The sequence below is a fragment of the Corapipo altera genome, unplaced genomic scaffold, assembly GCF_003945725.1.
Source record: "Corapipo altera isolate COAL_440 unplaced genomic scaffold, ASM394572v1 61057, whole genome shotgun sequence".
NCBI classification, from domain to species: Eukaryota; Metazoa; Chordata; class Aves; order Passeriformes; family Pipridae; genus Corapipo; species Corapipo altera.
In genome coordinates this window covers 856,105-882,796 of record NW_020885010.1, presented here as the reverse complement: position 1 = coordinate 882,796, position 26,692 = coordinate 856,105, and the positions used below count along the sequence as shown (strand labels likewise).

Genomic DNA, 26,692 nt, shown 5'->3' with positions numbered 1-26,692 from the left:
CTTGATTCTGCTGACAGCCTCCTGTGCCTGCATCATCCTCACATTCTTGGAGGGAGTTTTGTCAGAAAGGACTTGAGTGTAGCCAAGGTAATTGGCAGCAAAAATTATTCCATCAATCAAGTCTTCAGGATCACAAGATCCAGGAACTACAAATATGGGGGGGAAATCACATTAAACCATGGTAAAAAAAATATTCTGACTACTTACAGTTGTACCTAAGAGCTGTAAATGCATTTTAGCATGATGGCATGACATTCAGTATTTTTAATCAAGGCATACAAAACCCTGAGCATGTCTTCTCAACATTTCTCCATCAGAAATTAATTTCTAATTCAATTTCTCACAATAGATCATTCTCCTATATGGTTGGATTCACTCTAGAGCAAATAAGGCTCTTTAGTTTTGTTCTTGCATAGAAACAAGAATATTTCAATTGTTCTCTCAGCACTTTGAACAGCTAGTGGAATCTCCACAAGAGTGCTTTATGATTATGATACACACCTCACACACACCCCTCCATAATATAGGAGATCAGTGTTATCAAAATCACACTCAATTGATAACAAGGGTATTGTATGGGGAGGGGGAAGGTGTTTAACAAAAATATTTTTATGGCAAATATACAGAGCAAGGGCTCTTGCCTTTGGAAAAAGTTACTATCTTAGTCCTGCAAGGTGCTTCATAGAATCATAGAATCATAGAATAGATTGGGTTGGAAAAGACCTCCAAGATCATCAGGTCCAACCCCTGATCCAACTCCAATTACTATATCATGGCACTAAGGGCCACGTCCAATCTCTTTTTAAAAACCTCTAGGGATGGTGAATCCACCACCTCTCTGGGTAGGCCGTTCCAATGCCTGAAATGCTTAATGACTTCAGTTCTCATCAGCTTCTGTGCAAAGTTAAAAGCCAAAGTAAAAATCACCTCACAAGTCAGTACAGAGAAATATATATAATGTACAGGTTTTCAGGTGTTTGGAGATTATATCTGCAGAAGACAGGGCTTTTCTCTATATATGTTAAAATTCTCATGATCTGAGAAAAAGGAAGGTTTATCCAAGAAGCATTTTGTTTTGCTACAAGTAAGAAAAAAAATCTATGTTTAAGGTCAGTGAAAATGTACAGATAATCATATTTAGAGAGAATTGTTAAAATTTTCTATATTTTATCCAGAAGTATAAACTGGTTTTGCTCTCTATTTTGCTGGGAACAAAACCCAATCATTTTAGAACAGTTTCTAGTCAAGTTAGCCTGAGATTTAATAGGTGCTAAATCCTGAAGTTGAACATAACACAAAAAATGCCAATTTCCTTCTAATTCACCAAAGATGACATTAACAAGAACTTTAACCCTGAAAAGAATGTATCATCATTAAGTTAATAAAAAAAATTAGTAACTACATGTAAATCTTATTAACCCTCATAATATACACACAGATATGAGTACATACACAAACCTTCCCCAATTTATGGCTTCTTTATAGATGAAAGTTCATGACTACTGATTTAGAGGTACCATGAGTATGCTCAGTCTGTTCAGATACTACATAAATGGACACCCAAAAAATGAAAGTCACTAGTCACTTTCAAGAATGAAACACAATGGAATAGAATTTATATTGTTAAGGTTGCAGGCAAATGATTGGGCCACTGATTAGTCTGTGGCCCAAGGTTCAGCTAATTGAACAGGATGTGGAATGTTACTGGCCATGGCACGAGAAATTGCCAGATGTTACAGGTAACAGAGTGAGAAGCTGCCAAAAGTTGCAGGCAGCAACATGAGGGATGGTTGGATTGCACTGGTGGTTAAGGGGGAGCTACGTGAGGCTTCACAGACACCTGACAAGGAGCATTGTAGGCCTTTGGAGGAGTGGAACCTTGCAAGGCAAGCTGTGCCTGGGTAACTGTGGCATAAAAGGCTGAGAGTGTCTAGGGACTGGTATCAGAAATACCAAATTTGGGTACAGAGTTGTTGTGGGTAAAAAGAGTTTTCCCCTGGAGTTGGAAAGTGGTCAACTCTAGGGGGGTGACGTTCTTGGTGTGGAGCCAATCAGAGTTGCGTTTTCGCTCCTGTGAAAATCAACATATTGCAACAGGCCGGAAAAGAAGGGAGATGATGTAGTTGGAAGAGAAGTAGCCATGTTGTGAAGCCACGAGGAGAGGGGTCAGGAGCCCCACTGGGGGCCAAGGCCTCCCAGCCCCAGTTGGGGGCTGCAGGAACTCGGAACAGTGTTCGGCAGAGCAGTTGTGGTTGAAAGCCAAAAAAGATAACAAGCAGCAGAGATGGTACGGAACCAAGCTGAGAGACGCAGAGCTGTCTGACGGAGAGAGAGAGGGTCAAGCTCAGTAGAGGTTGTTTGGGGTGAGACTTGGCTTTATGTCCCCTAACCTTTGAGACCTCTCTTGGAAGGAGGGGGTGGACTTCCATTTGAAGGGAGTTCTGAATGTAGCAGTAGCTAGAGAGAAAGAGAAGAGTTGAGAATTCAGAGTCGTCCTGAGAGTTGGACCAGGATGGAATGTGGGGGAAGTGGTCTTGCCTCGCCCTGCTGCCACGTTGGCAGCTGAGACGGAGCAAAGGAGCTCTGTTAGAACTCTTGGGGCAAAAACTGAATTGAAAACCCTAACCGTTTTGACTCAGGAGGAACTTGAATCCCCTGAGGAAGGGACTGTCACGAAGATGCCCTGCACTTCGTGATATGACGTGGTGAGGTGGGCCTGTCCCTGTTATCGCAGTCCACGGGAGAGAGACCTTCGGTTGGAGCTGAAGGGTCAAGGGGTGAGAGGAAACCCCTGTGTGGTAATAAAGAGAGAGAGAGATATTTTCCAACTACGATGGAGTGAACCTGCTGCTGGGAAGAGAAAAGACTGTGCTGCCTTGAAAGTGATTCTCTTCTTTCCTTCTGAACTATTATTGGAGGGAAAGGAGGGATTTGATCTAATGTAAATATATTGCTTTACCATAGGAGAGATAGTTAAAATCGTGTATATAATGTATTATAGTATTTATTTGTGTAAGTAATAAATTGTAATATAATTCCCTTCCCCCCATACTGAGTTGTGTTATGTCTGGAAAACTCTCTCACACTGAAGCAAATTGGGGGGGGGGGGGGGGTTGAAATAGGGTTTTTTTGGGGGGTCAAACCCCCACAAGAGTTAGAAAAAAGGGAACAGGGGGGAAGAAGAAATTAGAGGTGGGTTGTTTATTGGTGAGGAGACCGGGGGGGAAAAGGGGGGGGATCAGGGTAGATGAGGGGGTGGGGGGGAGGGGGAAGTAAAAACATGGGAAAATGGAGAAAAGGGGGATAGAAGAGGCTGGTTGCATGTAAGCAGGCTACCAGTCAGTATATTTGTTTGACTGAGCCTTGTACCTGATCACTGCAGTCTGTCCTGTCTTCTTATGAAATCCTTTTTCTTAATTAATTTTTCTATGTTTTCTCACCCTTTAACCTATGTGAGCACTGCAAGGTCTAAGTGCCAGCAACTGGAGAAGAGGTCACAAGTCACGGGGCCCATAGGTCTAGGTGCCAGCAACTGGAGGAATCAGGTGTTTTTATATTTCCCTATTGACTTTGAATACTCTGACTGTGTGTAATTTTCTAGCAAACATCAAGTTGGACCAGCTAGCAAGTAGGACACCCACATCTGGAAACACTCAAGGTGTCAGTGAGGGGTCCCAAGTCCAGGCATGGATATTAGAAAGGGAGATATAAGGGTGACAAAAAGGAGGGCCAAGCAGCAGGAAAAAGGATAATAGAATAAACATGGACCTGTTGGACTGGGTCCAGAGGAGGACCACAAAGATGATTAGAGGCATAAAACACCTTTCCTTTGAGGAAAGGCTGAGATAACTGGAGTTGTTCAACCTGAAGAAGAGAAAGCTCCAGGAAGACCTTATTTCAGTCTTTCAATAATTAAAGGGGGCCTATAAAAAAGACAGGTACAAACTTTTTAACAGGTGTGTTGTGATAGGACAAGGGATAATGGTTTTAAACTAAAAGAGGGTAGATTTATATTAGATACAATGAAGAATTTTTGTACAATGAGGGTGGTGAAACACTGGAAGAGGTTGCCCAGAGAGGTGGTGGATGTCCCATCCCTGGAAGCATTCAAGGTCAGGTTGGATAAGGCTCTGAAAAACCCAATCTAGTTGAAAATGTCCCTGCTCGTTGCAAGGAGGTTGGACTAGATGACCTTTAAAGGTCCTTTCCAGTCCAAACTATTCTATTATTAGTATGTAAATCATGTGTTCTGTAGTGTTTGTGGGCCCCCATTGAGCAACCCTGTGCTTGATCAGTCACTGCAGTCTAAATCCAGACAAAGAACAAAACCCTTTGTTCTGACCATATCACACATGTCAAATCTGCTTTGATCAGGACAACCGGGGGGGTTGGAGTGCTTTCCCTGACTATGAGGGGAGCACCCAGATGGGACAGAGCAAGCATCCTGATATCACTATGTTGGTGTTTGTTCCAGGCCTGACAGCATCAGCATCTTACCAACCACATAGCATCTAGAAGTACTATATATTGGCATATTATTGCTCAAGCCTTGAAACTATACAGTATGCATAAAGGCCTTATCACCCCTTCCATTACCAAACTATAGCATAGTTCTTGATCAAAACACAAAATCTTAACATAGCATGAAAGAGGTACAGAAAAGAGAGGAAGTATATTCAAAAGGAAAGAGGAACTTGGTTTTTTTTATGAGATGTGAACACACTTGCAGAACAATAGTATTGTTCTTCACAAGTCCCCCTCTGTGTTAGAGTATGAAATTATGCTTTGAATAGAAATGTAGCACAGGTGAAAGATTTTCTCATATTATCAATTACCTGCATAAAAATAGTATGTTCAATGTTTTAAGCAACTGCCCACTGGACCGATATCTCAGAGAATGTTGAGATTTTTTTATTTGTTGGGGGCAGGGACACACTAAGATGGTCCCTCAGCTAGTTTCAAAGCAACCTATATAATTTACCCCAGTTCATCTGGTCACAGGTTCTAAAATATACATCATATACTTTTAAAGACTAAAACCAATGCTAAAATTTACAGTTTGAAGACAGTACACTGTAAAGCAATTAAGGAATTCCAAATTATATGTGACTTCAGCTTTTATTTTTTTTCTCATTCTATAAAGCATAAGGGTTATTTAATCAGAGGATAAGTACCTGAAAATCAGTGCAAGTTTCCTCCTACTTGCCTGCCAATTAAGTCTCAGTTTTGTGGAGGTTTTTATTGTTTTGTCTAACCTCTATTCCTTATCAGACAGCAAATTACTCTCTATACACACATTCACATACATTATTAATTCCATGGTGTTTTTTTTAATCAGTGATTTAAATGATATCGATAGAACCAGTAGAAAGGTGTCAGGAGCCATCAATAAAATGTTACAAAATAAGAGAGAGATTTTACTCAACTTCCAAAACAGTCTATTAGGGTTTTATTCAAGTTCCAGGTTGGACACAGTTTAATCTAAAGCAGTTTGTCCAACCCTAGCAAGTTTTCTGTTTTGCACATAAAAATAAAGTTCTATACATAAAAACATTTGAGTTCTTCATATAATGAAAAAACATTAAGTTATTAAATATATCTTACCTTCAACGTATGTTGGGAACGAAGCCAATCTTTTTCTGGACTGTAATCAAGACAAATAGGATTTCAAACATAACAAAGTATGCTTAATTATACATTAAAAATTCCTCCATAAAAATGAAATCACAGTAATAGTTATCAGCAAAAGACCATGAGAGTTTATTGGGAAAATATTTACTTTTAAATTAAAAGTCTGACCAATTATTAGAGGGTTATTATCCTCAATATGGTATGTTCCGTTAGCATGTTCATCAAGTAGATAATGCACTACATTATTTTAAATTAGTTCTTGGTGTTTGCGACATGCTTCCTGACTACTGATTAGTGCTGTGCTCTCTTTAACAAACAGAAATACAGGAAAATACATAATCTCTCACAGGCATTTTCCAAATAAATTCATATGGAGATATTTGAAATGTACCAATACTATTATTAATAGTGACAAAAAGCATTGACCTGGTCTGTTAATTATGAACCAAATTTAATTACTTATTAGGATTGTTCTTGACAGGCTATATAGCCACCTATATCCACTGGAGTGAATATATTTAATAACAGTCCTACACTGATTATGTTTATGCTTTAACAAGCACAAAAGCACATATAAACATGCATCATTTAGACAACAAAAACTGCAAGCAAGGCATTTATTCCTTGTTTGTTTAATCAAGTAAAATCTCACTTTCATGAAAAGTGGACTAATAGAAAAAAAAACCAAAACGTCCCTCCTACATTTGTAAACACACAGACTAAAATGATACCTCATTTCCAATTGTAATTTTCTATGAAAGACTCTGTGGTAACAATATAACCATATAGAAATTATAACTTCAGGGAGGATGACTCACCATTTTGTTATATTCAACAATATATAGATATGGAAGAACTTACTAAATACAATTTTGTATTTAAAAATGGTAATATGTATACTAAAGCATATGCTTCTATTAGACCTTTTTGAAATAAAAGTTTTGGATAAGTCAAGCATTGCAAGATCTTGACAAACCTGAACCTCATTCTACAATGTATTAAATTTGGAGCAACTTATATATATATATATAAACAAGATCCATGTCTCAGAAGAGATTCAGTTGCATTTATATATTCACATATATACCAAGTTGTTTTCCTTTATGATAGGCAGTTTAATGGGTTCTGTACTCTTGTGACAAATCAATCACTTCAGAAGTGCACACTTATGTGATAGGTAAATGAATAAGCCAGTGAGTCTTTTCCATTTATTGTTACAAAGACACAAGGAATAAGTAATATTTTTCATCCTACTACACTGTCCTCACTGTAAAATAATTGGTGGCAGAAAAGCAAAAGGTGCATGAAACAGAAAACAGAGCCTAGAGAACCTTAAAATACTTGGTCTTTCCTCATGAGAGTTGCTGAGTTGTCCAGAAAAACCAGGAAAGCTCTTGTGGCTCTTGTTTATGGTTGGACTCAATGATCTTAAAGGTTTTTTCCAACCTAAATGATTCTATGATTCTATGATTTTTCTCAGAGAAAATATCAGCAGAGAGAAATTTGTGACTAAATAATGACCACCTGCTGTCAAAATGCTTAAGGGAAATCGAGTGCTGAGAGGACACAAGCATTTGTTTTCAAATCAGGATTGGCTGTTCTTTGGCTATGCAATCTGTTGTGATGAGTTTATTTTTACTGTGCCACTTATATCCACTTCAATAATTGCATGCAATTGCTGCTACCATGATGCTAGAATTAACTGGATTCTGACAGGCCTAGAGAACAAAACAACTGTACACTTCAAAAAATCGAAGGCAGTTTATCCATATAAGTACCCTTTCCAAAGCATACATAGGAGGGCAAAGAGGATGTGGTGCATCAGAAAGATCACAAGGACGTGGTGTGGCACTTTCTGCAGGAGTTCGGATAGGCACGTGTGTAGGAGGGCACAACCACCCTCCTGGTTCCTGAGGTGAGCTCACCTGGTGGTTTTCACCTGCCCAAGTAGAAAAGACTCAACGATGGTTTCCACATGGTTCAAAGTCCTCACTAGAAGAAGCATGGCAACCCAGACAGAGCTCCCTCAGAAGCACACAGCTGTCCAGGTGTCCGGTTGCAGGGAGTGTCTGAGCCTGCCATTAGTACCAGAGGGGAGAAGAGACAATACCTGCATGTGGTGTAACCAAGTGGATGATCGCTCAGCCTGGTGACAGAGTTTTAAGAGGAAGTGGAGAGGTTGAGGACTATCAGGGAGTATGAGAGAGAAACAGACTGGTGGAGTCACACCCTTCCATCCCTGAGAGAAATGCAGCAGATGGAAGTTCAGCAAGAGTCAGAGGAGCCCTGACTCTCTTGCCATCAGGCAGAAGGAGAAGACCTAAAAGATGGGCAGGAATGGAAACAGGTCCATGCCCAGGAAGGTAGGAGAATCCCCTACCACCTCCCTCGCCTTCCTTACAGAATATGTATGAGGCTCTGGAACTTGAGAGTCAGGGAAATGATAGTGGAGATGGGCTTGCCCAGAGCAAGTCAGTCAACCCCACGCATTACAACTACAGGTGTTAAGAAAGAAAGAAGGGTAACTGTTGCAGGGCACTCCCTTCTGAGGGGAACTGAGGGCCCCATATGCCAACTGGACCCATCTCACAGGGAAGTCTGCTGCCTCCCTGGGACTCAGGTAAGAGATATTACAAGAAGACTCCCTGAACTGAGTCGACCCTCTAATTATTACCCACTTCTGGTTGTCCAGGTCAGCAGTGACGAGGTTGATGAGAGAAATCCTAGGGCAGGAAAAAAGGACATCAGGGCACTGGGACAACTGGCGGAAGGGACAGGAGCACAGGTGGTATTTTCTTCAATCCCTTCGGTAGCAGGGATAAATGCTGAAAGGAGCAAGAGAACCCACCTGATCAACAAGTGGCTTAAAGACTGGTGCCATTGGTGGAATTTTGGCTTTTTTGATCATGGGGCAGTCGATATAGCACCAGGTCTGCTGGAGACAGATGGGATTCACCTGTCTAAAAGGGGGAAAAGGATTCAAGACTGTGAGTAGGTAGGGCTGACTGAGAGGGATTTAAACTAGGTTTGAAGGGGGAAGGGGATAAGACCAGGCTTGCTAGAGATGAGCCTGGGGATGGCAGGCCAGTGGTGGGAGTGAAATCAATAGCCCAACTGAAGTGCATCTACACCAATGCATGCAAGTATGGGCAACAAACAGAAGGAACTGAAGGCCATTGTGCAGCAGGAAAGCTACGACATAGTTGCCATCACAGAAGCATGGTGGGCTGACTCACATGACTGGAGTGCTGCAATGGATGACTACACGCTCTTCAGAAGAGACAGGTTAGGAGGGAGAGGTGGTGGGGTGGCTCTGTATGTTAGGGAGTGTTTTGACTGTATAGAGCTCAAGGATAGTGATGATAAGGTTGAGTGCCTATGGGTGAGAATCAGGGGGAAGGCCAACAAGGCAGATATCCAGGTGGGAGTCTGTTATAGACCACTCAACCAGGATGAAGAGGCAGATGAATTATTCTATAAGTGGCTGGCAGACATTTCACGATCGCCAACCCTTGTTCTTGTGGGAGACTTTAACCTGCCAGATTTCTGGAAATTCAATACAGCGGAGAGGAGACAGTCTAGGAGGTTCCTGAAGTGTGTGGAAGAGAACTTCCTGACACAGCTGGTGACTGAGTTTACCAGGGATGATGCCCTGCTAGACCTGTTGTTTATGAACAGAGAAGGGCTGGTGGGAGATGTGGTGGGTGGAGGCATCTTGGGCTCAGCAACCAGGAAATGATAGTTTTCAATTCTCGGTGAAGTAAGGAAAGAGGTCAGCAAAACTGCTACCTTGGACTTGTGGAGGGTGGATTTTGACCTGTTTAGGACATGGGTTCAGACAGTCTCCTGGGAAGGAGTCCTTAAAAACAAAGGGGTCCAGGAAGGTTGGACATACTTTAGGAAGGAAATCTTAAAGATGCTGGAGCAGCCCATCCCTATGTACTGAAAGACCTGCCTGGCTGAACAGGGAGCTTTCACTGGAACTCAGGGAAAAAAAGAGCATTTATGACCTTTGGAAGAAGAGGCAGGCAACTCAGGAAGGGTACAAGGATGTTGTTAGGTCATGCAGAAAGAAAATTTGAAAGGCGAAAGCTCAGCTAGAACTTAATCTACCAACTGCTGTGAAAGATAATAAAAAGTGTCTTTATAAATACATCAACAACAAAATGAGGGCCAAGGAAAATCTCCGTCCTTTATCGGATGCAGGGGGAAACATTGTCACCAAGGATGAGGAAAAGACTGAGGTACTTAATGCCTTCTTTGCCTCAACCTTTAACAGAAAGACTGGTTATCCTCAGGGCAACCAACCCACTTAGCTGGTAGACAGGGATGGGGAGCAGAACAGACCCCCTGCAATGCAGGAGGAAGCAGTTAGTGACCTACTGAACCACTTAGACACTCACGAGTCTATGGGGCCATATGGAATTGTCATAGGTTTGCTTGTTCTAAAAAAAAAAAATAAGGGGGAATTTTTTTCTTTCCCCTGCTGTAAAAGAAAGATGTTGAATGAGGGAGGGGGAGGGTGTTTGCCTAGGGTGATTGACACACACAAAGGAACTAGCTAGCAGGTCCACATTCCAGGTTGATGGCTCTCAGAAGACTGGGGGGGGGAGGTGATGAGTTTTTTTCTTCCTCTCCTCAGAAAAAGGGCAGGCACTTCGCTTTTGCCCTGATTCAGGGAGAGTGTGTGTGTGGAAAGTTTGCTTTGTTTTTGGCAGGTTCACCTCCGTTCTCCTGTGCCCTGTTCTGCCCTTAGCCCAGACTTGTTCAGATTTCATCGGAGAGGCTTGGCCCTTCTGCAAAGGAACCTCTGGGGGAGTCTCGGCTGGAGCCAGCCGCAGACAGCCTGAGTTCGCAAGAAGAACCCTTTTTTCCCCTTTTCCCCTTCCCCTTCTCGGTGGGGGGGAGATCTCCATTTTCGACTTCTCCAGTGCACCAGGGCCCTCACATGGCAACTGCCAGAGCCCAACAGCGTCCCCTGCTGGCCAACACAGAGCAACTGCAGGCTCTGCTCCTCCAGTGATCCAACAGCGCCCCCTGCTGATTGTGGTTAGAATTGCACCAAAAGGTGGAAAGTACTGAAGTGTTTCCTTTTTGAAGGGGACTTTTGGGTATAGGATTACTGTTTAGTTGTTTTTGTGTTCTTTTGTTGTTCTGCCATGTGGTGGTTTGGGCTAGGCCTTCCTTGGTGACCAGTTTGTAACCAAGGCGCCCATGGAGAAAACATGAGGAAGTCGGATGGTGAACCTACTTCCAGACTTGAGGTCAGAGTGAGAGAACTAAAACGCAAGGAAGCTGATAAGAAAGTTGTCTACGTAGTAGATGTAGATTTCTTTGAAATAGAACTGAGATCTCCCAGACGCAGGGGATCTGGAGTCCGTTTCCAGGATGACAAGAAAGCCTCTGAAAAGCCGAAGCAAAGATCCGACGGTGAATGCTCCGACCAGAACCAATAGAGGGGCCCTGCCTTCTGCCAGGAGAAGGAGAGGGATGAGAAAGATAACAGAGTTTACTGGACTGTGTGGGTTCGATGACCTGGCACATCGGATCCTCAGAGATACCAAGCTTTAATAGATACCGGCGCACAGTGTACGTTAATGCCCTCAGGACATGTGAGCACAGAGACTGTTTCAATTTCTGGGGTGACAGGAGGGTCTCAAGAACTGTCGGTGGTAGAGGCTGAAATAAGCCTGACAGGAGACCAATGGGAAAAACATTCCATTGTGACAGGACCAGAAGCCCCTTGCATTCTTGGCATGGATTACCTCAGGAGAGGATACTTCAAAGACCCGAAGGGGTACCGATGGGCTTTTGGTATAGCCGCGGTGACTGAAGAGGAATCCAAACGGTTATCTGCCCTGCCCGGCCTCTCAGAAGATCCTTCTGTTGTAGGATTACTGCAAGCTGAGGACCAGCGAGTGCCAACAGCCACTAAGACAGTGCATAGGCGACAGTACCAGACGAATCGAGACGCTGTGATCCCCATCCATAAGATGATCCGCAAGTTGGAAAGCCAAGGGGTGGTTAGTAGAACACACTCACCCTTCAATAGCCCCATCTGACCCGTACGTAAGTCAGATGGCGAATGGAGACTGACAGTGGACTATCGTGGCTTGAATGAAGTCACGCCACCATTGAGTGCTGCTGTACCAGACATGTTGGAGCTCCAGTACGAGCTGGAGTCCAAGACAGCGAAGTGGTATGCTACCATCGACATCGCCAATGCATTTTTCTCCATTCCCCTAGCAGCAGAGTGCAGGTCGCAGTTTGCTTTCACATGGAGAGGTGTGCAGTACACGTGGAACCGACTGTCCCAGGGGCGGAAGCACAGTCCAACAATCTGCCATGGACTGATTCAGGCCACACTGGAGAAGGGCAAGGCCCCAGAACATATCCAGTACATTGATGACATTATTGTATGGGGGGACACAGTGGAAGAAGTTTTTGAGAAAGGAGAGGAAATCATCCAGATTCTCCTTGATGCCGGTTTCGCCATTAAGAAGAATAAGGTCAAGGGACCTGCCAGAGAGATCCAATTCCTAGGGGTGAAATGGCAAGATGGACGACGTCAGATACCAACAGATGTCATCAATAAGATTGTAGCCATGGCTCCACCGACCAACAAGAAGGAGACGCAAACTTTCCTGGGGGCCATAGGTTTCTGGAGAATGCACATCCCTGGGTATAGCCAGATTGTGAGCCCTCTTCACTTTGTGACCCGTAAAAAGAATACCTTTCAATGGGGTCCTGAACAGCAACAGGCATTCAAACAGATCAAACAAGAGATTGCACATGCCGTGGCTCTTGGACCAGTTCGAACGGGACCAGACGTGAAGAACGTACTTTACACTACAGTTGGAGATAAAGGTCCCTCCTGGAGCCTCTGGCAAAAGGTGCCTGGTGAGATGCGAGGGCGACCACTTGGCTTCTGGAACCGAAGCTACAGGGGTTCTGAAGCCAACTACACTCCTGTGGAAAAGGAAATTCTGGCAGCCTATGAAGGCATACAAGCAGCCTCAGAAGTGATTGGCACTGAAACACAGCTTCTCCTAGCACCCCGACTACCAGTCCTGAATTGGATGTTCAAAGGGAAGGTGCCCCCTACGCATCATGCCACCGATGCTACGTGGAGCAAGTGGATAGCCTTGATTACGCAACGTGTATGATTGGGAAGTTCAAATCGCCCTGGAATTCTGGAGGTTATCACAAATTGGCCTGAAGGTGGGAACTTCAGTCTGGCAGAAGAAGAAGAAGAACCAGTGAGCCGAGCTGAAGAAGTTCTGCCATTTGATCAGCTGCCAGATGAAGAAAGGCGTTATGCCCTTTTCACTGATGGTTCTTGCCGTATTGTAGGAAGGAACCGGAAGTGGAAAGCAGCCGTTTGGAGTCCCACCCGACGAGTGGCAGAAGCTGCTGAGGGTCAAGGCTAGTAGAGTTAATTTGCAGAACTCAAAGCCGTCCAATTGGCCCTGGACATTGCTGAAACAGAAGGATGACCAAGACTCTACCTCTACACTGACTCGTGGATGATAACCAATGCACTATGGGGATGGTTAGACCGCTGGAAGAAGATGAACTGGAGGCGTGGAGGAAAACCCATCTGGGTTGCTGACTTGTGGCAGGACATCGCTGCCAGAGCGAAGAGTCTGAATGTGAGAGTCCACCATGTAGATGCCCATGTGTCCAAGAAGCGAGCTAATGAAGAACACAATAACAACAGAGAAGCGGACCGAGCTGCACAGATAGGAGTGTCACAAGTAGACCTAGACTGGCAGCAGAAGGGAGAGTTGTTCTTAGCTCGATGGACCCATGATGCTTCTGGTCATCAGGGTTGAGATGCCACCCACAGATGGGTACGAGACCGAGGAGTGGATTTAACCATGGATATAATTTCTGAAGTTATCCATGATTGTGAGACTTGTGCCGCTATTAAGCAGGAGAAAAGACTGAAGCCCCTGTGGTATGGTGGATGATGGGATAAGTATAAGTATGGAGAGGCATGGCAAGTTGATTATATCACACTGCCACAGACCCGCCAAGATAAGCGCTATGTGCTTACCATGGTGGAAGCAACCACTGGATGGTTAGAGACATTTTCAGTGCCCCACGCAATGGACTGGAATACCATTTTGGGCCTTGAAAAGCAATTCCTGTGGAGACACGGGACCCCAGAACGTATTGAGTCGGACAACGGGACTCATTTTAAAAATGAATTAGTCACCAATTGGGCGAGGGAACATGGTATCGAATGGGTGTACCACATTCCCTATCATGCACCAGCTGCTGGGAAGGTTGAAAGATATAACGGACTGTTGAAGACAACTCTACAGTCACTAGGTGAGGGAACTTACAAGAACTGGGATAAGAACTTAGCCAAGGCCACCTGGCTAGTTAACACCAGGGGTTCTGTTAATCGATCTGGCCCTGCACAAGCAGAATCCCTCCACATTGTTGATGGAGATAAAGTTCCAGCAATCCATTTGAGGGGAATGCTAGGGAAAGCTGTTTGGGTTACCCCTGCCTCAGGCCAAGACAAACCCATTCGTGGGATTGTCTTTGCTCAAGGACCAGGACATACGTGGTGGATAATGAGGAAGGATGGAGTGATCCAATGTGTGCCCCAAGGAAATTTAGCCTTGGGGAAAAACTAATTGTATGTCCTGAGTTGTGTTTTTACAGGAAACCAGTCACCAGATGAGAGAGAGAGAGACCTGAACTAAGCTGATGCTGATATCCAGTGATGAGACAGCCCAGAATGACGAAACAACCATAAATCAGAACTGCAATTGTGACTGAGGAGACCAAAGATCTGGACTGAACTGAACTGATGTCAGTATTGATTTCCAACGATGAGACAACTGCGCCGAGAGACCAACAAGGACTATATATACATGTATATGTGTATATATATGCGCGGGATGTAGGCGAACGTGAGACATAGGTGTTACGTAAAAATAGTATGGAATAAGGGGTGGAGAATGTGGTGGTTTGGGCTAGGCCTTCCTTGGTGACCAGTTTGTAACCAAGGAAGGGCCCAGATTTACCCAGTATTCCCTACGATTTTTACGTAAGCCAGATTATAAGAAGAAAGGAGGAGAGGCCTTCGCTCTCTTTCCTTCCGGCGGCTTGGAGGTGCAGGTTCCTTGTTGTTGAGTCTGCTGTGTTGGGGAGCGAGGCCTGGTAAGACCTTGTCAACCTTGGGAGGCGGAGGTTGCCGGCGATCGTCCCGGAGAGACTCTCGGTTGTCCCAAGGAGAGTGGTGGGATATTTTCTTTACTAACTCTTTAGTTACTAGATCTCGGGCTACTGATTGAGATATATATATATATATATTTTATTTTGGCTTTGTTCCTTTTCTTCCCTTCCCCCTTCCCCTTCCCTTGTGCAATTGTATATATTTTAAATTGTATATATTTCATTGTAACATAAGTGTAAATATATTTATATATATCACTTTAGCTCTCTCTCTCGTTTCGGGTTTTCTTAGTTGGTTGCTTTTCTCCCTCTTCTCCCTGAGGTTTGGGGGGGGGGGGGGGGGGAGGGACTTCTGGTGGTAAGGTTTGGAGACTTGGCAGGGAGCCAGCTTCAAACCATATCATACACATATATCCTTGAATAAAGGGCTGTTACTTTTTTTCTTTCTCTATACTTCCTCAATTGGAGTCTCTTAATTTTGGATTTACAATTGCTTAGAGGGAGGAGCTTGGTCTTCCTCATAACCTCCTTAGCAAAACATTTCAGTCTCATTAAACTGAGACAGGGATCCATCCTAGGGTGATGAGGGAGCTGGCGGAAGAGCTCGTCAAGCCACTCTCCATCCTTTGTCACCAGTCCTGGATAACTGAGGAGGTCCCAGATGACTGGAGGTTGACCAATGTGATGTCCATCAAGAAGGGCCAGAAAGAGGATCCAGGGAACTACAGACCTGTCAGCCTGACCTTGGAGCCCGTGAGGGTTAGGGAACAGATTATCCTGAGAGCCATCACATGGCACATACAGGATGGCCAGGGGATCAGGCCCAGCCAGCATGGGTTTAGGAAAGGCAGGTCCTGCCTGACCAACCTGATCTGCTTTTATGACCAGATGACCCGCCTAGTGATGAGGGAAAGGCTGTGGATGTGTCTACCTTGATGTCAGTAAATCCTTTGATACCATCTTCCATAGCATATTCCTGGAAAAGCTGGCAGCCCATGGCTTGGACAGGTACACCCTTTGCTGGATTAAAAACTGGCTGCATGGCCGGGCCCAGAGAGTGGTGGGGAACGGTACTGCATCCAGTTGGCAGTTGGTCACTAGTGGGATTCCCCAGGGATCAGTTTTGGGGCCAGTCCTGTTTAATATCTTTATTGATGATCTGGATGAGGGGATCCAGTAAGTTTTCAGACTACACCAATTTGGGTGGGAGTGTTGATCTGTTGGAGGGTAGGAAGGCTCTACAGAAGGATCTGGACAGGCTGGATCGATGGGCTGAGGTCAATGGCATGTAGTACAATAAGGACCGGGGAAGTGATTGTCCCTCCCTACTTGGCACTGGTGAGGCTGCACCTCAAGTACTGTGTCCAGTTTTGGGCCCCTCACTTTAGGAGAGACATCGAGGTGATGGACTGAGTCCAGAAAGGGCAAGGAAGCTGGTGAAGAGTCTAGAGAGTGTGTTATATGAAAAGTGGCTGAGGGAGCTGTGGGTGTTTAGCCCAGAGAAAAGGAGGCTCAATGGAAACCTTATCTCTGTCTACAACTACCTGAAAGGAGGTTGTAGCGAGGTGGAGGTCAGCCTCTTCTCCCAGGAGACTAGCAACAGGACAGGAGGAAACGGTCTCAAGTTGTACCAGAGGAGGTTCAGGTTGGACATTAGGAAGAATTTCTTCACAGAAAGGGTGATTAGACATTGGAGTGGACTGCTCACAGAGAGAGTGGATTCACAATCCCTGGAGGTGTTTAAGAAAAGACTGGATGTGGCACTTAGTGCCATGGTCTAGTTGACATGGTGGTGTTCAGTCAAAGGTTGGACTGGATGATCTTGGAGGTCTTTCCAAAGCTTTATGATTCTATATCATGGTTAGGTTTCGCGAATGAAGATTTGGGAAGGGCACTATCCACATTTGCTACAAGCACACTGGTGGTTAAAAAGGCCAATACGAGATAGACAAGTCCAGTTGCAAAAGGCACAGCAGAAGGACTCCTTAGGTGGTATATTCTGCAAGACACGATACTTTCTGTGTTGTCTTTTCTCCTCAAGAGTGATCCTCCATGTGTTCTCAAAGGAAAAAGTAGCATTATAGATAGTGTATCTCCAGACCTCCCGATTGGAGGTCAGAGTAGACCAGTTATGTTGATCAATACGGTCAAGACGGAGATGTTGTTTCAGGGACTCCTTGTATCTTCTCTTCGGGGCTCCTCTCTTGCGGCAGACGGTAGTAAGTTCACCATAAAGCATGATCTTGGGGAGGCGGTGGTCCTTCATCCTTGAGACGTGTCCTGCCCAAAGCAGTTGTGTTCTCAGCAACATGGCCTCAATACTTGTATCTGTTGCTTGTTCTAGAACAGATGCATGTCACATAGTCTGACCAGTGGATGTTTAGGACTGTATGGAGACAGCGTTGATGGAAGCGTTCTAGGAGTCGCAAGTGGTGGTGGTAGATGACCCATGATTCGGATCCATATAAGAGAGTAGACAGCACTATGGCTCTGTAAACACTGATCTTTGTACTTTTCTTCAAGTGTTTATTTCATCAAACTCTTTTATGGAGTTTTCTGAAAGCACTATATGCCTTTGCTAACCTGTTGTCTATTTCCCCATCAATCTTACCATCCGAGGAGATGAGGCTGCCTAGGTAATTAAACTGCTGGACTGATTTGAGCTCTGATTCGCCAATGGTGATATGGGGATGAAGGAAGACTTCCTGAGGTGCAGGTTGATGGAGGACCTCTGTCTTCTTTAAGCTGACTTCCAACCCAAAAAGCTCAGCAGCATCTGCAAAGCAGGATGTTAAACGCTGCAGAACTGCTTCTTTGTGGGCGATGAGGGCAGCGTCATCAGCATAAAGCAGTTCCCGGACAAGATGGTTTAAGGTCTTAGTATGGGTCTTCAGTCGCCTTAGGTTGAATAGGCTTCCATCAGTATGGTATTGGATGTAGATACCATCCTGATCACCGAGGTCTGCCGTGGCCCTTTGGAGTATCATGCTGAAAAAGACTGTGAATAGGGTTGGTGCAAGAACACAGCCTTGTTTCACACCACTGGTTATTAGAAAGGGCTCAGAAAGTGCATCACCATATCTGACTTGGCCCTGCTGATCCTCATGGAGTGAGATGATCATTTTAAGGAACTTGATGGGACAACCTAAACATTCCAAAATCTGCCACAGACCTTTTCTGCTCACAGTGTCGAAAGCCTTGGTGAGGTCAACAAAGGTTACATAGAGTCCTTTGTTCTGTTCTCTACACTTCTCTTGCAGTTGTCTGAGAACAAATACCATGTCTGTGGTACTCCTGTTGACTCTGAAACCACATTGGCTCTCAGGTAGAATTCCTTCTACTATAGCGGGTATTAGTCTGTTCAAGAGTATTCTTGTCAGGATTTTGCCAGCAATGGAGAGCAGAGTAATACCATGGTAATTTGAACAGTCTGATTTAACTCCTTTCTTCTTGTATAAGGTGATGATGACTGCATCACGAAGGTCTGATGGTAGTTCACCTAGTTCCCAACAGCACACCACAAACTCGTGAAATTTAGCATGGAGTGCTTGGCCCCCATGTTTCCAGACTTCAGGTGGAATTCCATCAACCCCAGTTGCCTTGCCGATTTTCACCTGTTGTATGGTCTTAAGAGTTTCTCCCAGAGTGGGGGCAATATCCAATTCATTCTTCACCGTTTCCTGTGTGATGGACTGAATTGCTGAGTCTTGAACTACATGGCTAGTACTGAAAAGAGTCTGAAAGTGTTCAGACCAACGATTCAGAATGGAGGTTTTGTCTGTCAGAAGCATTTGACCATCTGCTCTGAGTAGATGATTCTATATAATTCTTTTAAAAATACCCAAGGCTCAACTGATTTTTATGTGTATAATTGCAGTTTTGACAGATATTCAGTAATCTGACTAGCCAATAAAACTTCCTTTCAGGATAAAGCTGTGAAAACTAATATCAAATCAATGTTTTTTCATTCATTATCTATGTGAAGAAACAGTGATAAAACTAAAATAATAACAAGGTGTCTGATTACGATATTGAAAAAGTGGAATCAATTTTTGATTGTATATCCATGAGTAATAAAAAAATAGGTAATTAATGTTGAATTACTAGTTTTGCCCACCCACTAAACACTGTAAAATTTACATTTTAATAAAGGCTTTATTAAGAAATAAAAGTGTTTCTCAAAAATGACAAAGTTTTGTCATTATTTCTTTTGTAAGGGAGGTACTAAACCATGTATTGTTCATAGAATCATAGAATATGCTGAGTTGGAAGGGATCCATCAGGATCATCAAGTCCAACTCCTGGCCCTACGCAAGAGACCCCAAGAATCCCACCATGTGCCTGAGAGTATTGTCCAAACGCTTTGTGAACTCTGTCAGGCTTGGTGCTGTGACCACTGCCCTGGGGAGCCTGTTCCAGTGCTCAACCGCCCTCTGGGTGAAAAACCTTTTTCTGATATCCAACTTAAACCTCCCCTGACTCACCTTCATGCTGTTTCCTCAAGTCCTATCACTGGTCATGAGAGTGAAGAGATCACTGCCTGCCCCTCTGCTTCCCCTCATGAGGATGCTGAAGACTGCTTCATCCTTATGTTGCTTATACGCATGGGAAAAAACCCAGCACCCCACAACACATCTGACTGAAATTACTCTGAAAGTTTATTACTTTTAACACTGTATATAATCACATATTGAAAACTCAAATGGGTAACATCTTGCTAATTTTTTCCTTTGAATAATATTAATGATATCTAACAACTCTCAACCTTTAGAGTTATCACCAAGCAACTACATCTGTAAACTGAATAAAGTCAGAGGCTTTAGCGAGCTAAAGAATATTGTAAATGAAATCATGACGCAATCCAATATTGCTGAAGGTTTTGGCACAGGATAAATTAAGGGCAAAACTAAGTCTTCTGAAAGCTTCCATCACCTTCTAAATGCAAGCATAGTTTTAAATTAATATATATACACAGGTTATAAGCTATTTTTCCCCCTAGAAGATAAAAAAACCCCTGGACTAAGTCTTGTTTAAATTTCAACCAATATTTCTGGTTACAGTACATTGGTTTATTCATTTGTAGAATATATCATGCCGTTAGCTGATAGCACAAGTTATCTGTCAACAACTGCGTCTACTTGCTTACATATCTCTGTTAACAAATCTAACACTGAAGTTTGAAAAAAAATTTCTTATATCAGTGAGATAAGAAGCATTTTGCATCTCATCTCAGTGGAACTACCGCAGTGTAGAAACCTGCCAGCTACAGGCCTTGACAAAAAAAATTAGTGTATAACTTGCTTTCAAGGAGCCCAGAGTCAGGACTACTAGATTCTAGTTACAGTTCTGCCTATGAATCCCTGGTAGACTATTGAAAAATCACTTACTTGTTTCTGTGGGTCTATTTGTCCATCAATAAGATAGTAGGCAGCATTAAATTACTACATTGGAAGGGCCTATTCTGGGATCTTGTCCTGTATCAAAAATAGCGTGGCCAGCAGGACCAGGGAAGTGATCCTTCCCCTGTACTCTGCGTTGGTGAGGCCACACCTTGAGTATTGTGTTCAGTTCTGGGCCCCTCAGTTCAGAAAGGATATTGAGGTGTTGGAGTGGGTCCAGAGAAGAGCAACAAGGCTGGTGAAGGGACTGGAGCATAAGTCCTATGGGGAGAGGTTGAGGGAGCTGGGATTGTTTACCCTGGAGAAGAGGAGGCTCAGAGGTGATCTCATCACCGTCTATAACTACCTGAAGGGAAGTTCTAGCCAGGTGGGGGTTGGTCTCTTCTCTCAGGCACTCAGCAATAGGACAAGGGGGCACAGGCTTAAGCTCCGCCAGGGGAAATTTAAGTAGAATATCAGGAGAAAATTCTTTACAGAGAGAGTAATCAGGCGTTGGAATGGGTTGCCCAGAGAGGTGGTGGATTCACCATCCCTGGAGATTTTTAAAGGCAGATTGGACGTGGCACTGAGTGCCATGATCTAGTAAATGGACTGGATTTGGACCAAGGGTTGGACTCGATGATCTCGGAGGTCTTTTCCAACCCAATCGATTCTATTCTATGATTCTATTCACCTGACTGAGAAAGGTTATTTTTTTACAGTAAGATATTCTGCAGTGACAAGGAATTCTTGCCCTGAATACAGAGGTGACATTGGCAGCTATTCCTCAGTAAATCAATACCGTCTAGCCTGTTAAATAAGTGTTGTAGCCAAACACAGTAAGGAATGCAATCACAAATGGTCTTAGATATAGCATGTTATGCATTCAGTCAGACAGGGAGGCAAGCACAAAGGAAAAATGTCAAACCAGATTTTTTTTGTTGTTGTTGTTTTGGTACAAGAGAGGAGATTACACATGTACAAAGACATAAATAGAAAGGCATAAGCAATACAGACAAGATGGTGTCTTTTAAAAAAAATTGCACTACCTCTTTATTAGTGGAGGTCTTTGTTGTACTGCAGACATCCTGATGACGTTGCCTACTTGGTTCAGCACCCCAGGGTGAAGAGCAATCAGGAGATAGAGACTAGACATGGTAAGAAAATAAAATTACATAATTTGAGTGGTCAATGTAGAAATATCGCTGGTTTGGCAGTGGAAATAAGAAATGAGGAAAACACCAAAACATGACAAACACTTTCTGAAGTGCTATAGCCCTTAGTTTTCATTGGAATGATCACACACAGTCTATTGGGATGTTGAGACTTATCTAAGCAGGTAAATTTTCACAGAAAACTTTTTCTTCATCAATAATCTATTCAATTAAGCACATAGCTACCCTCAGTGGTAGACAATTGTGGTGTTTTGACCTTGCCAGCTGCCACACACTCACCCAAATGATCTCTCACTCCCCCTCCTCAACAGGGGGAGAAGATAGAAAAGCTCATGGATAAAGACAGGAATACCACTTACCAATTACTGTCACAGGCAAAATAGACTTGGCTTAAGGAAAATTCCTTTACTTTTTGCCAATTAAAATACATTTGGATAGTGAGAAACAAAGACAAATTAAAACAATCTCTTTTTCCCAGGTTGAAATTCACTCCTTGATTCAACTCAACTTTACTCCTCTATTTCCCCAAACCCCAAGCAACAGAGAAGGGATGGGAAATGGGGGATATAGGTCAGTCAGTCCTTAACAGTTCCTCTCTGCTGCTCCTTCCTCCTCACACTTTTCTCCTGCTCCAACGTAGGTCATCTCCACAAGCTGCAGTTCCTGTCAGGAGAAATCTGCTCTAGCATGGGTTTTCCACAGGCCTTAATTCCTTCAGGAAATATCCACCTGCTCCAGTGTGGGGTCCTCCACAGGTCCCAGTGTGAATATCTGCTCTGGTACGGTCTCTTCCACAGTCTGCAGGGGAATATCTGCTCTGGAGCCTGGAGAACTTGCTCCTGCTCCATCTTCTCTGACCTTGGTGTTCATGCTACTGTTTCTCATGTCTTCTCCTTCTTTCCCTCACTACTCTGTTCTGTATCCTGCATTTTTGTCCTTTCTTAAATGTTTTCACAGAGATGCCACCAACTTCACTGACTGGCCCAGCTTCATCCTGCTGTGAGTCCATCAACAAGCTGGCTGGAATTGACTGTGTTTGGCACAGGGCAGTCCTATACGTCTTCCCACAGAGACCACCCCACCATCAAAACCTTAACTAACTCAGTGGAGAAACCATCTTTCAGACTATTTCCCCCACTCATTCACTACCATAAAGAATGTTCTTCTCTGTTCTAACTATAAAACCCCCATCAGATATTGTATACTTGCAAAAGTCATATTAGAAAAATAAAGCGAGTAGCACAGAAAACCAGTATCATGAATTTTCTATCTTTATGTGATCCACCAGGAAATACCTTGGTAAACTGATATAAGAAATGCTATCATACTAATAGGAGACTCCTATGGAATGTTGCTAATATTAAAGAGTTATAACTAGAAGTTATAACTAGGTATCTAAAGTCAAGAGTAGTAAATACTTTAGTGCAAATATGATACAAAAATACAGTATGTAAAAGAGTGTAAAGCTATGACCCCGCAAGTATTTCAAAACCAGATCTTTAGATGTGGCAGTGCAGATGTCACAAGGTGAACCCTAGGAGGAAACCTTAGTATTCAGCTATGCACACTGTTGGGTTTTTTTAGCCCAGTAGCCCTGAAATTCTACAAAGTCTCCTTCAACACAGGAATCTTGGTCCTTGCTTTGCCAGATCAGTACAGTTTGTCACTAATAGCAAAACAGTAAAATATTATCCTTCTAGTTTCACAAGCAACTATTACATCCCTTCTCTAAGCCAGTTGGTGTTATAACACTGTAATATGACTATATTTCTACTTTGAAATGTCAGCATCAATAAACCAGAAGCAAATTCTTGGCTGCATTCCCACCACAGCTTAAATCTTGTACTATATCAAATATTAGGCTATGAATTCTAATTTCTACTGCTTTTACTTCACAAACACACAACAAAAAAATCTACCCCACTCCTCTTTTTCCTCACTTCTTGAAAAGGTCTATCTTGTATGTTTACTAAAAAGAAATTCCAGAATCACATTCAACTAATAGAGGTGACCAAAGAATTAGAAGGCTATTATTTACACAGATACATCCTAGGTAAACAGTAGCCATAGTTTTTATTTTTTATTTTGTTTTATTCACAACTGTGGAGCAAAAAAAGATATACAGAAAGGGTGATTTTGTGAAATGGCACCTAGAATATGGGAATATACCGGCACTATGACAATGATGAATCATCTATCACCCATAGCAAAGGATGTATCTGTCCAAGCCATGGGCTGCCAGTTTTTCCAGGAGTATGTTATGGAAGATGGTGATACCTTAAACCCCTAATGGTTTTATTTTTCTAATATTTGTAAGTCTTGTAAGTTTTATAAGTAGACTCTAAAAGCAGCATCCCTTACATCCCTTTCCCTGTAGCACCCTTGTTTACACATTCCTTAACCCTCTTACCCCATTCTATGCTCCCTATATCACTCCTACCCCCAAATCCAGTAGAAATGTTTAGTTTTTTGTCAAGGCAAGGCCTAGATTGTTTGTGGAACAGCCATATCAGGGTCTGAATAACAAAATGAAGTCAAGAATGAGGTGACTATGTACCCTTTGTGCTCTGAAGAAGATGAAGATAGATGAAGTAGGTGGTCCCGAAATACACCCCAGACCCATTTTCAGGGGGTGGACCCAGGGCGGTCCAGAGTAAAGGCCACAGGGTGGACACATTTGGGATTGGATGGATGGTATTATAAATTGTAACCTCTCGGGCACAGCGGGCACGTGCGTCATGACATCTTTGCCTTGGCAAATAAACCCTTTCTTATCTCACCCCTAATTAACTGCTCTGGAGATTTTTTTGAAGCCCCTAAATCCCACGGCATCAATGGCATCAAAGGATTTACTGATGTCCAGGTAGACACATCCGCAGTCTTTCCCTCATCTGCTAGACGGGTCACCTGGTCATAAAAGGAGGTCAGGTTGGTCAGACAGGACCTGCCTTTCCTAAACTCATGCTGACTGGGCCTGATCCTCCAGCCATCCTGTAGGTGCCTTGTGATCACGCTCAAGATGATCTGTTCCATAACCTTGCTGGGCACCGAGGTCAGGTTGACAGGCCTGCAGTTCCCTGGATCCTCCTTCCAGCCCTTCTTGTCAATGGGTATCACATTGACCAACTTTCAGTCATCTGGGACCTCCTCGGCTGGCCAGGACTGATGATAAATGATGGAGAACTGCTTAGCAAGCACTTCTGCCAGCTCCCTCACCACCCTAGGATGGATCCCATCTGGTCCCATAGACTTGTGAGTGTCAACAGTGGCTTCCTCCTGGATTGCAGGGGGTCTGTTCTGCTCTTGATCCTTGTCTACAATTTCAGGGGACTGGTTGCCCTGAGGATAACTGGAGGCAAAGAAGGTGTTAAGTACCTCAGCCTTTTCCTCGTCTTTGGTGACTATATTCAAATTTCTCTACCTACTCCCCTGGACAGAGAATGGGATTACAGTGCATTCATCACATAGTGTTTCTGCCGCTCCCTCCTCCTCAGAGGGAGGAGTCCTCACACTCTTCCCCTGTTCCAGCGTGGGGAGCTGGAGTAGATGATCATTATAGGTATTTTCCAATAATAGAATAGAATGGAAGAGAATATATGAGGATTCATAGCAAATCTCGAGACTGCAAACAGATAAGGAGCTTGCATATTTTCAGATATTCATCTCTGATATTACCTTTATAGAAATAGTAAATAATATTAACAAGTTTTTCATAGAAATGGTTAACATTATTATCTGACAGAAAACAAAACTGACAAGTTCAGAATTAACAGGAACAGACAAGGTTCTATACTGTAAGGTAAATTATTTGGTAGTTATTCTAATTATCCAGTGGATGTTAGGAAAAAATAAATATGGTAGCACTTGTTTCAGAAAAAATGTCAGTGGAGCTTTCTGTGTCAAATTCATCTCTAGTACAACTTAAAGTCAGAAGTGTTTCACAAAAGAAAATTTGGGGCACTGACAGCATATGTATACTCCTTATGCATCTTTTTGAGTAAAAATTTTAAATAGATACATCATTACATACTTTCCTGAAAAATGAGTCACAGAAGAGTATTACCCTCTCCATTTCACTGTAAAGTGTATTACACTGTCCCTGTTCCTTTAATTGTAACATGTGAGCCTATAGATCTGTATACTTACATATCCATCTAGTGGCCTCTGATCATCACAGTTCCTGGTTGGACTAATGTCCTGCCTCATCACCCAGATAGGTTCTTTTGGTTCATCGGGGGTATAAGGAGAACGAACAGTCCGTGTCTTCACTTCTTCAATAGCTTCTTTAATATCTTTGATAGCCAGTGATATTGCATCCCTTTTTTCCTTTCTGCTCTGCTGTACTGACAATCCTGAGTTGGCTGAGGCCCTAGAGTCAGCTGACAGTTGACCATTGCTTTGGTGCCCTCTGCCAGAGAGAGCATGAGCCTGCTCCAAGGTCTGCTCTGCCTCTAGCATGTCTTCAGCAGCCTTGTCCAAGCTCTGAGAGCTCATACTCTGTTTCACCTCTGCCACAATCTGATCAATATCTTCCTCTTGTTCATAGCTGTCCATTCTTGGATACGGAGTAAACTCTGCCTCTTTCTCAGGGTTGTCTGACTCTCCATCAGATCGTTCATCATAATAGTGAAGGCGGGCACCAAGAGTTTCCTTGCGATAGTTGTCAGTTTCCTCCCTTTCACACTCATAGATCTGAAGCCCCTCCCTAACATCAAGGTCCAGCACATCCCCTATCTCCTCATACACATGCTCCTGCTTCCTGTAGTCAGCATAGGGTTCAGCATACTGCTCATCCTCTCCTTGGCGGAGGGGCTGGTGAGCGTAGACATAACCTGAGTATACTGCATTCATGGTTTCCTCATGTTCAGTGGAGTGGAAACAGGCATGATCAGGCAGCATTTGATTATGAACAGCCTCAGCATGCTCTGCTTCAGCATGTTCTGTGTACTCTTCAGACTCAGGCCTGTATTGCACTTCATATGTACTCTCATCCTCATTCACCTGTACTATATCAACGTAGTCATTCTCTGTTGTGGCTATAACATCCCCTTCCATCATGTCCATGTGACTGTGGAAATCACTCTCAGTGCTGGCTGATCGAGTTAGCATACCTTCCTCTTCCTGTCTAGACTGTACCCCTTGGTTGCCGTCTCTGTGCCTTGAATAGCAGATCACAGACTGTTGTTCCTCTTCTACCTGTGAGTGCTTCAAGTCAGCTTCCACTGATTCATTCATATCTTCATTTGCTGGTTCTTCATTCACCTCCACCTCAGATGGTACGACCAAATAGGTCATGGAAAGTTCTGGTGTGTA

The 26,692-nt window shown here is 43.5% G+C and overlaps 1 protein-coding gene across 1 annotated transcript; it reads right to left on the bottom strand.

Annotated features, from left to right (window-relative positions):
* Nucleotides 1-26,692, bottom strand: LOC113958852 (amyloid-beta A4 precursor protein-binding family A member 1-like; the record flags this gene model as incomplete). Its single annotated transcript, XM_027667435.1, has 4 exons — nucleotides 25,526-26,692; nucleotides 21,254-21,352; nucleotides 5,605-5,644; nucleotides 1-146 (listed from the first exon to the last, which is right to left on the bottom strand). Coding segments are annotated over exons 1-4 (1,434 nt in total), but the record flags the coding sequence as incomplete, so codon positions are not given.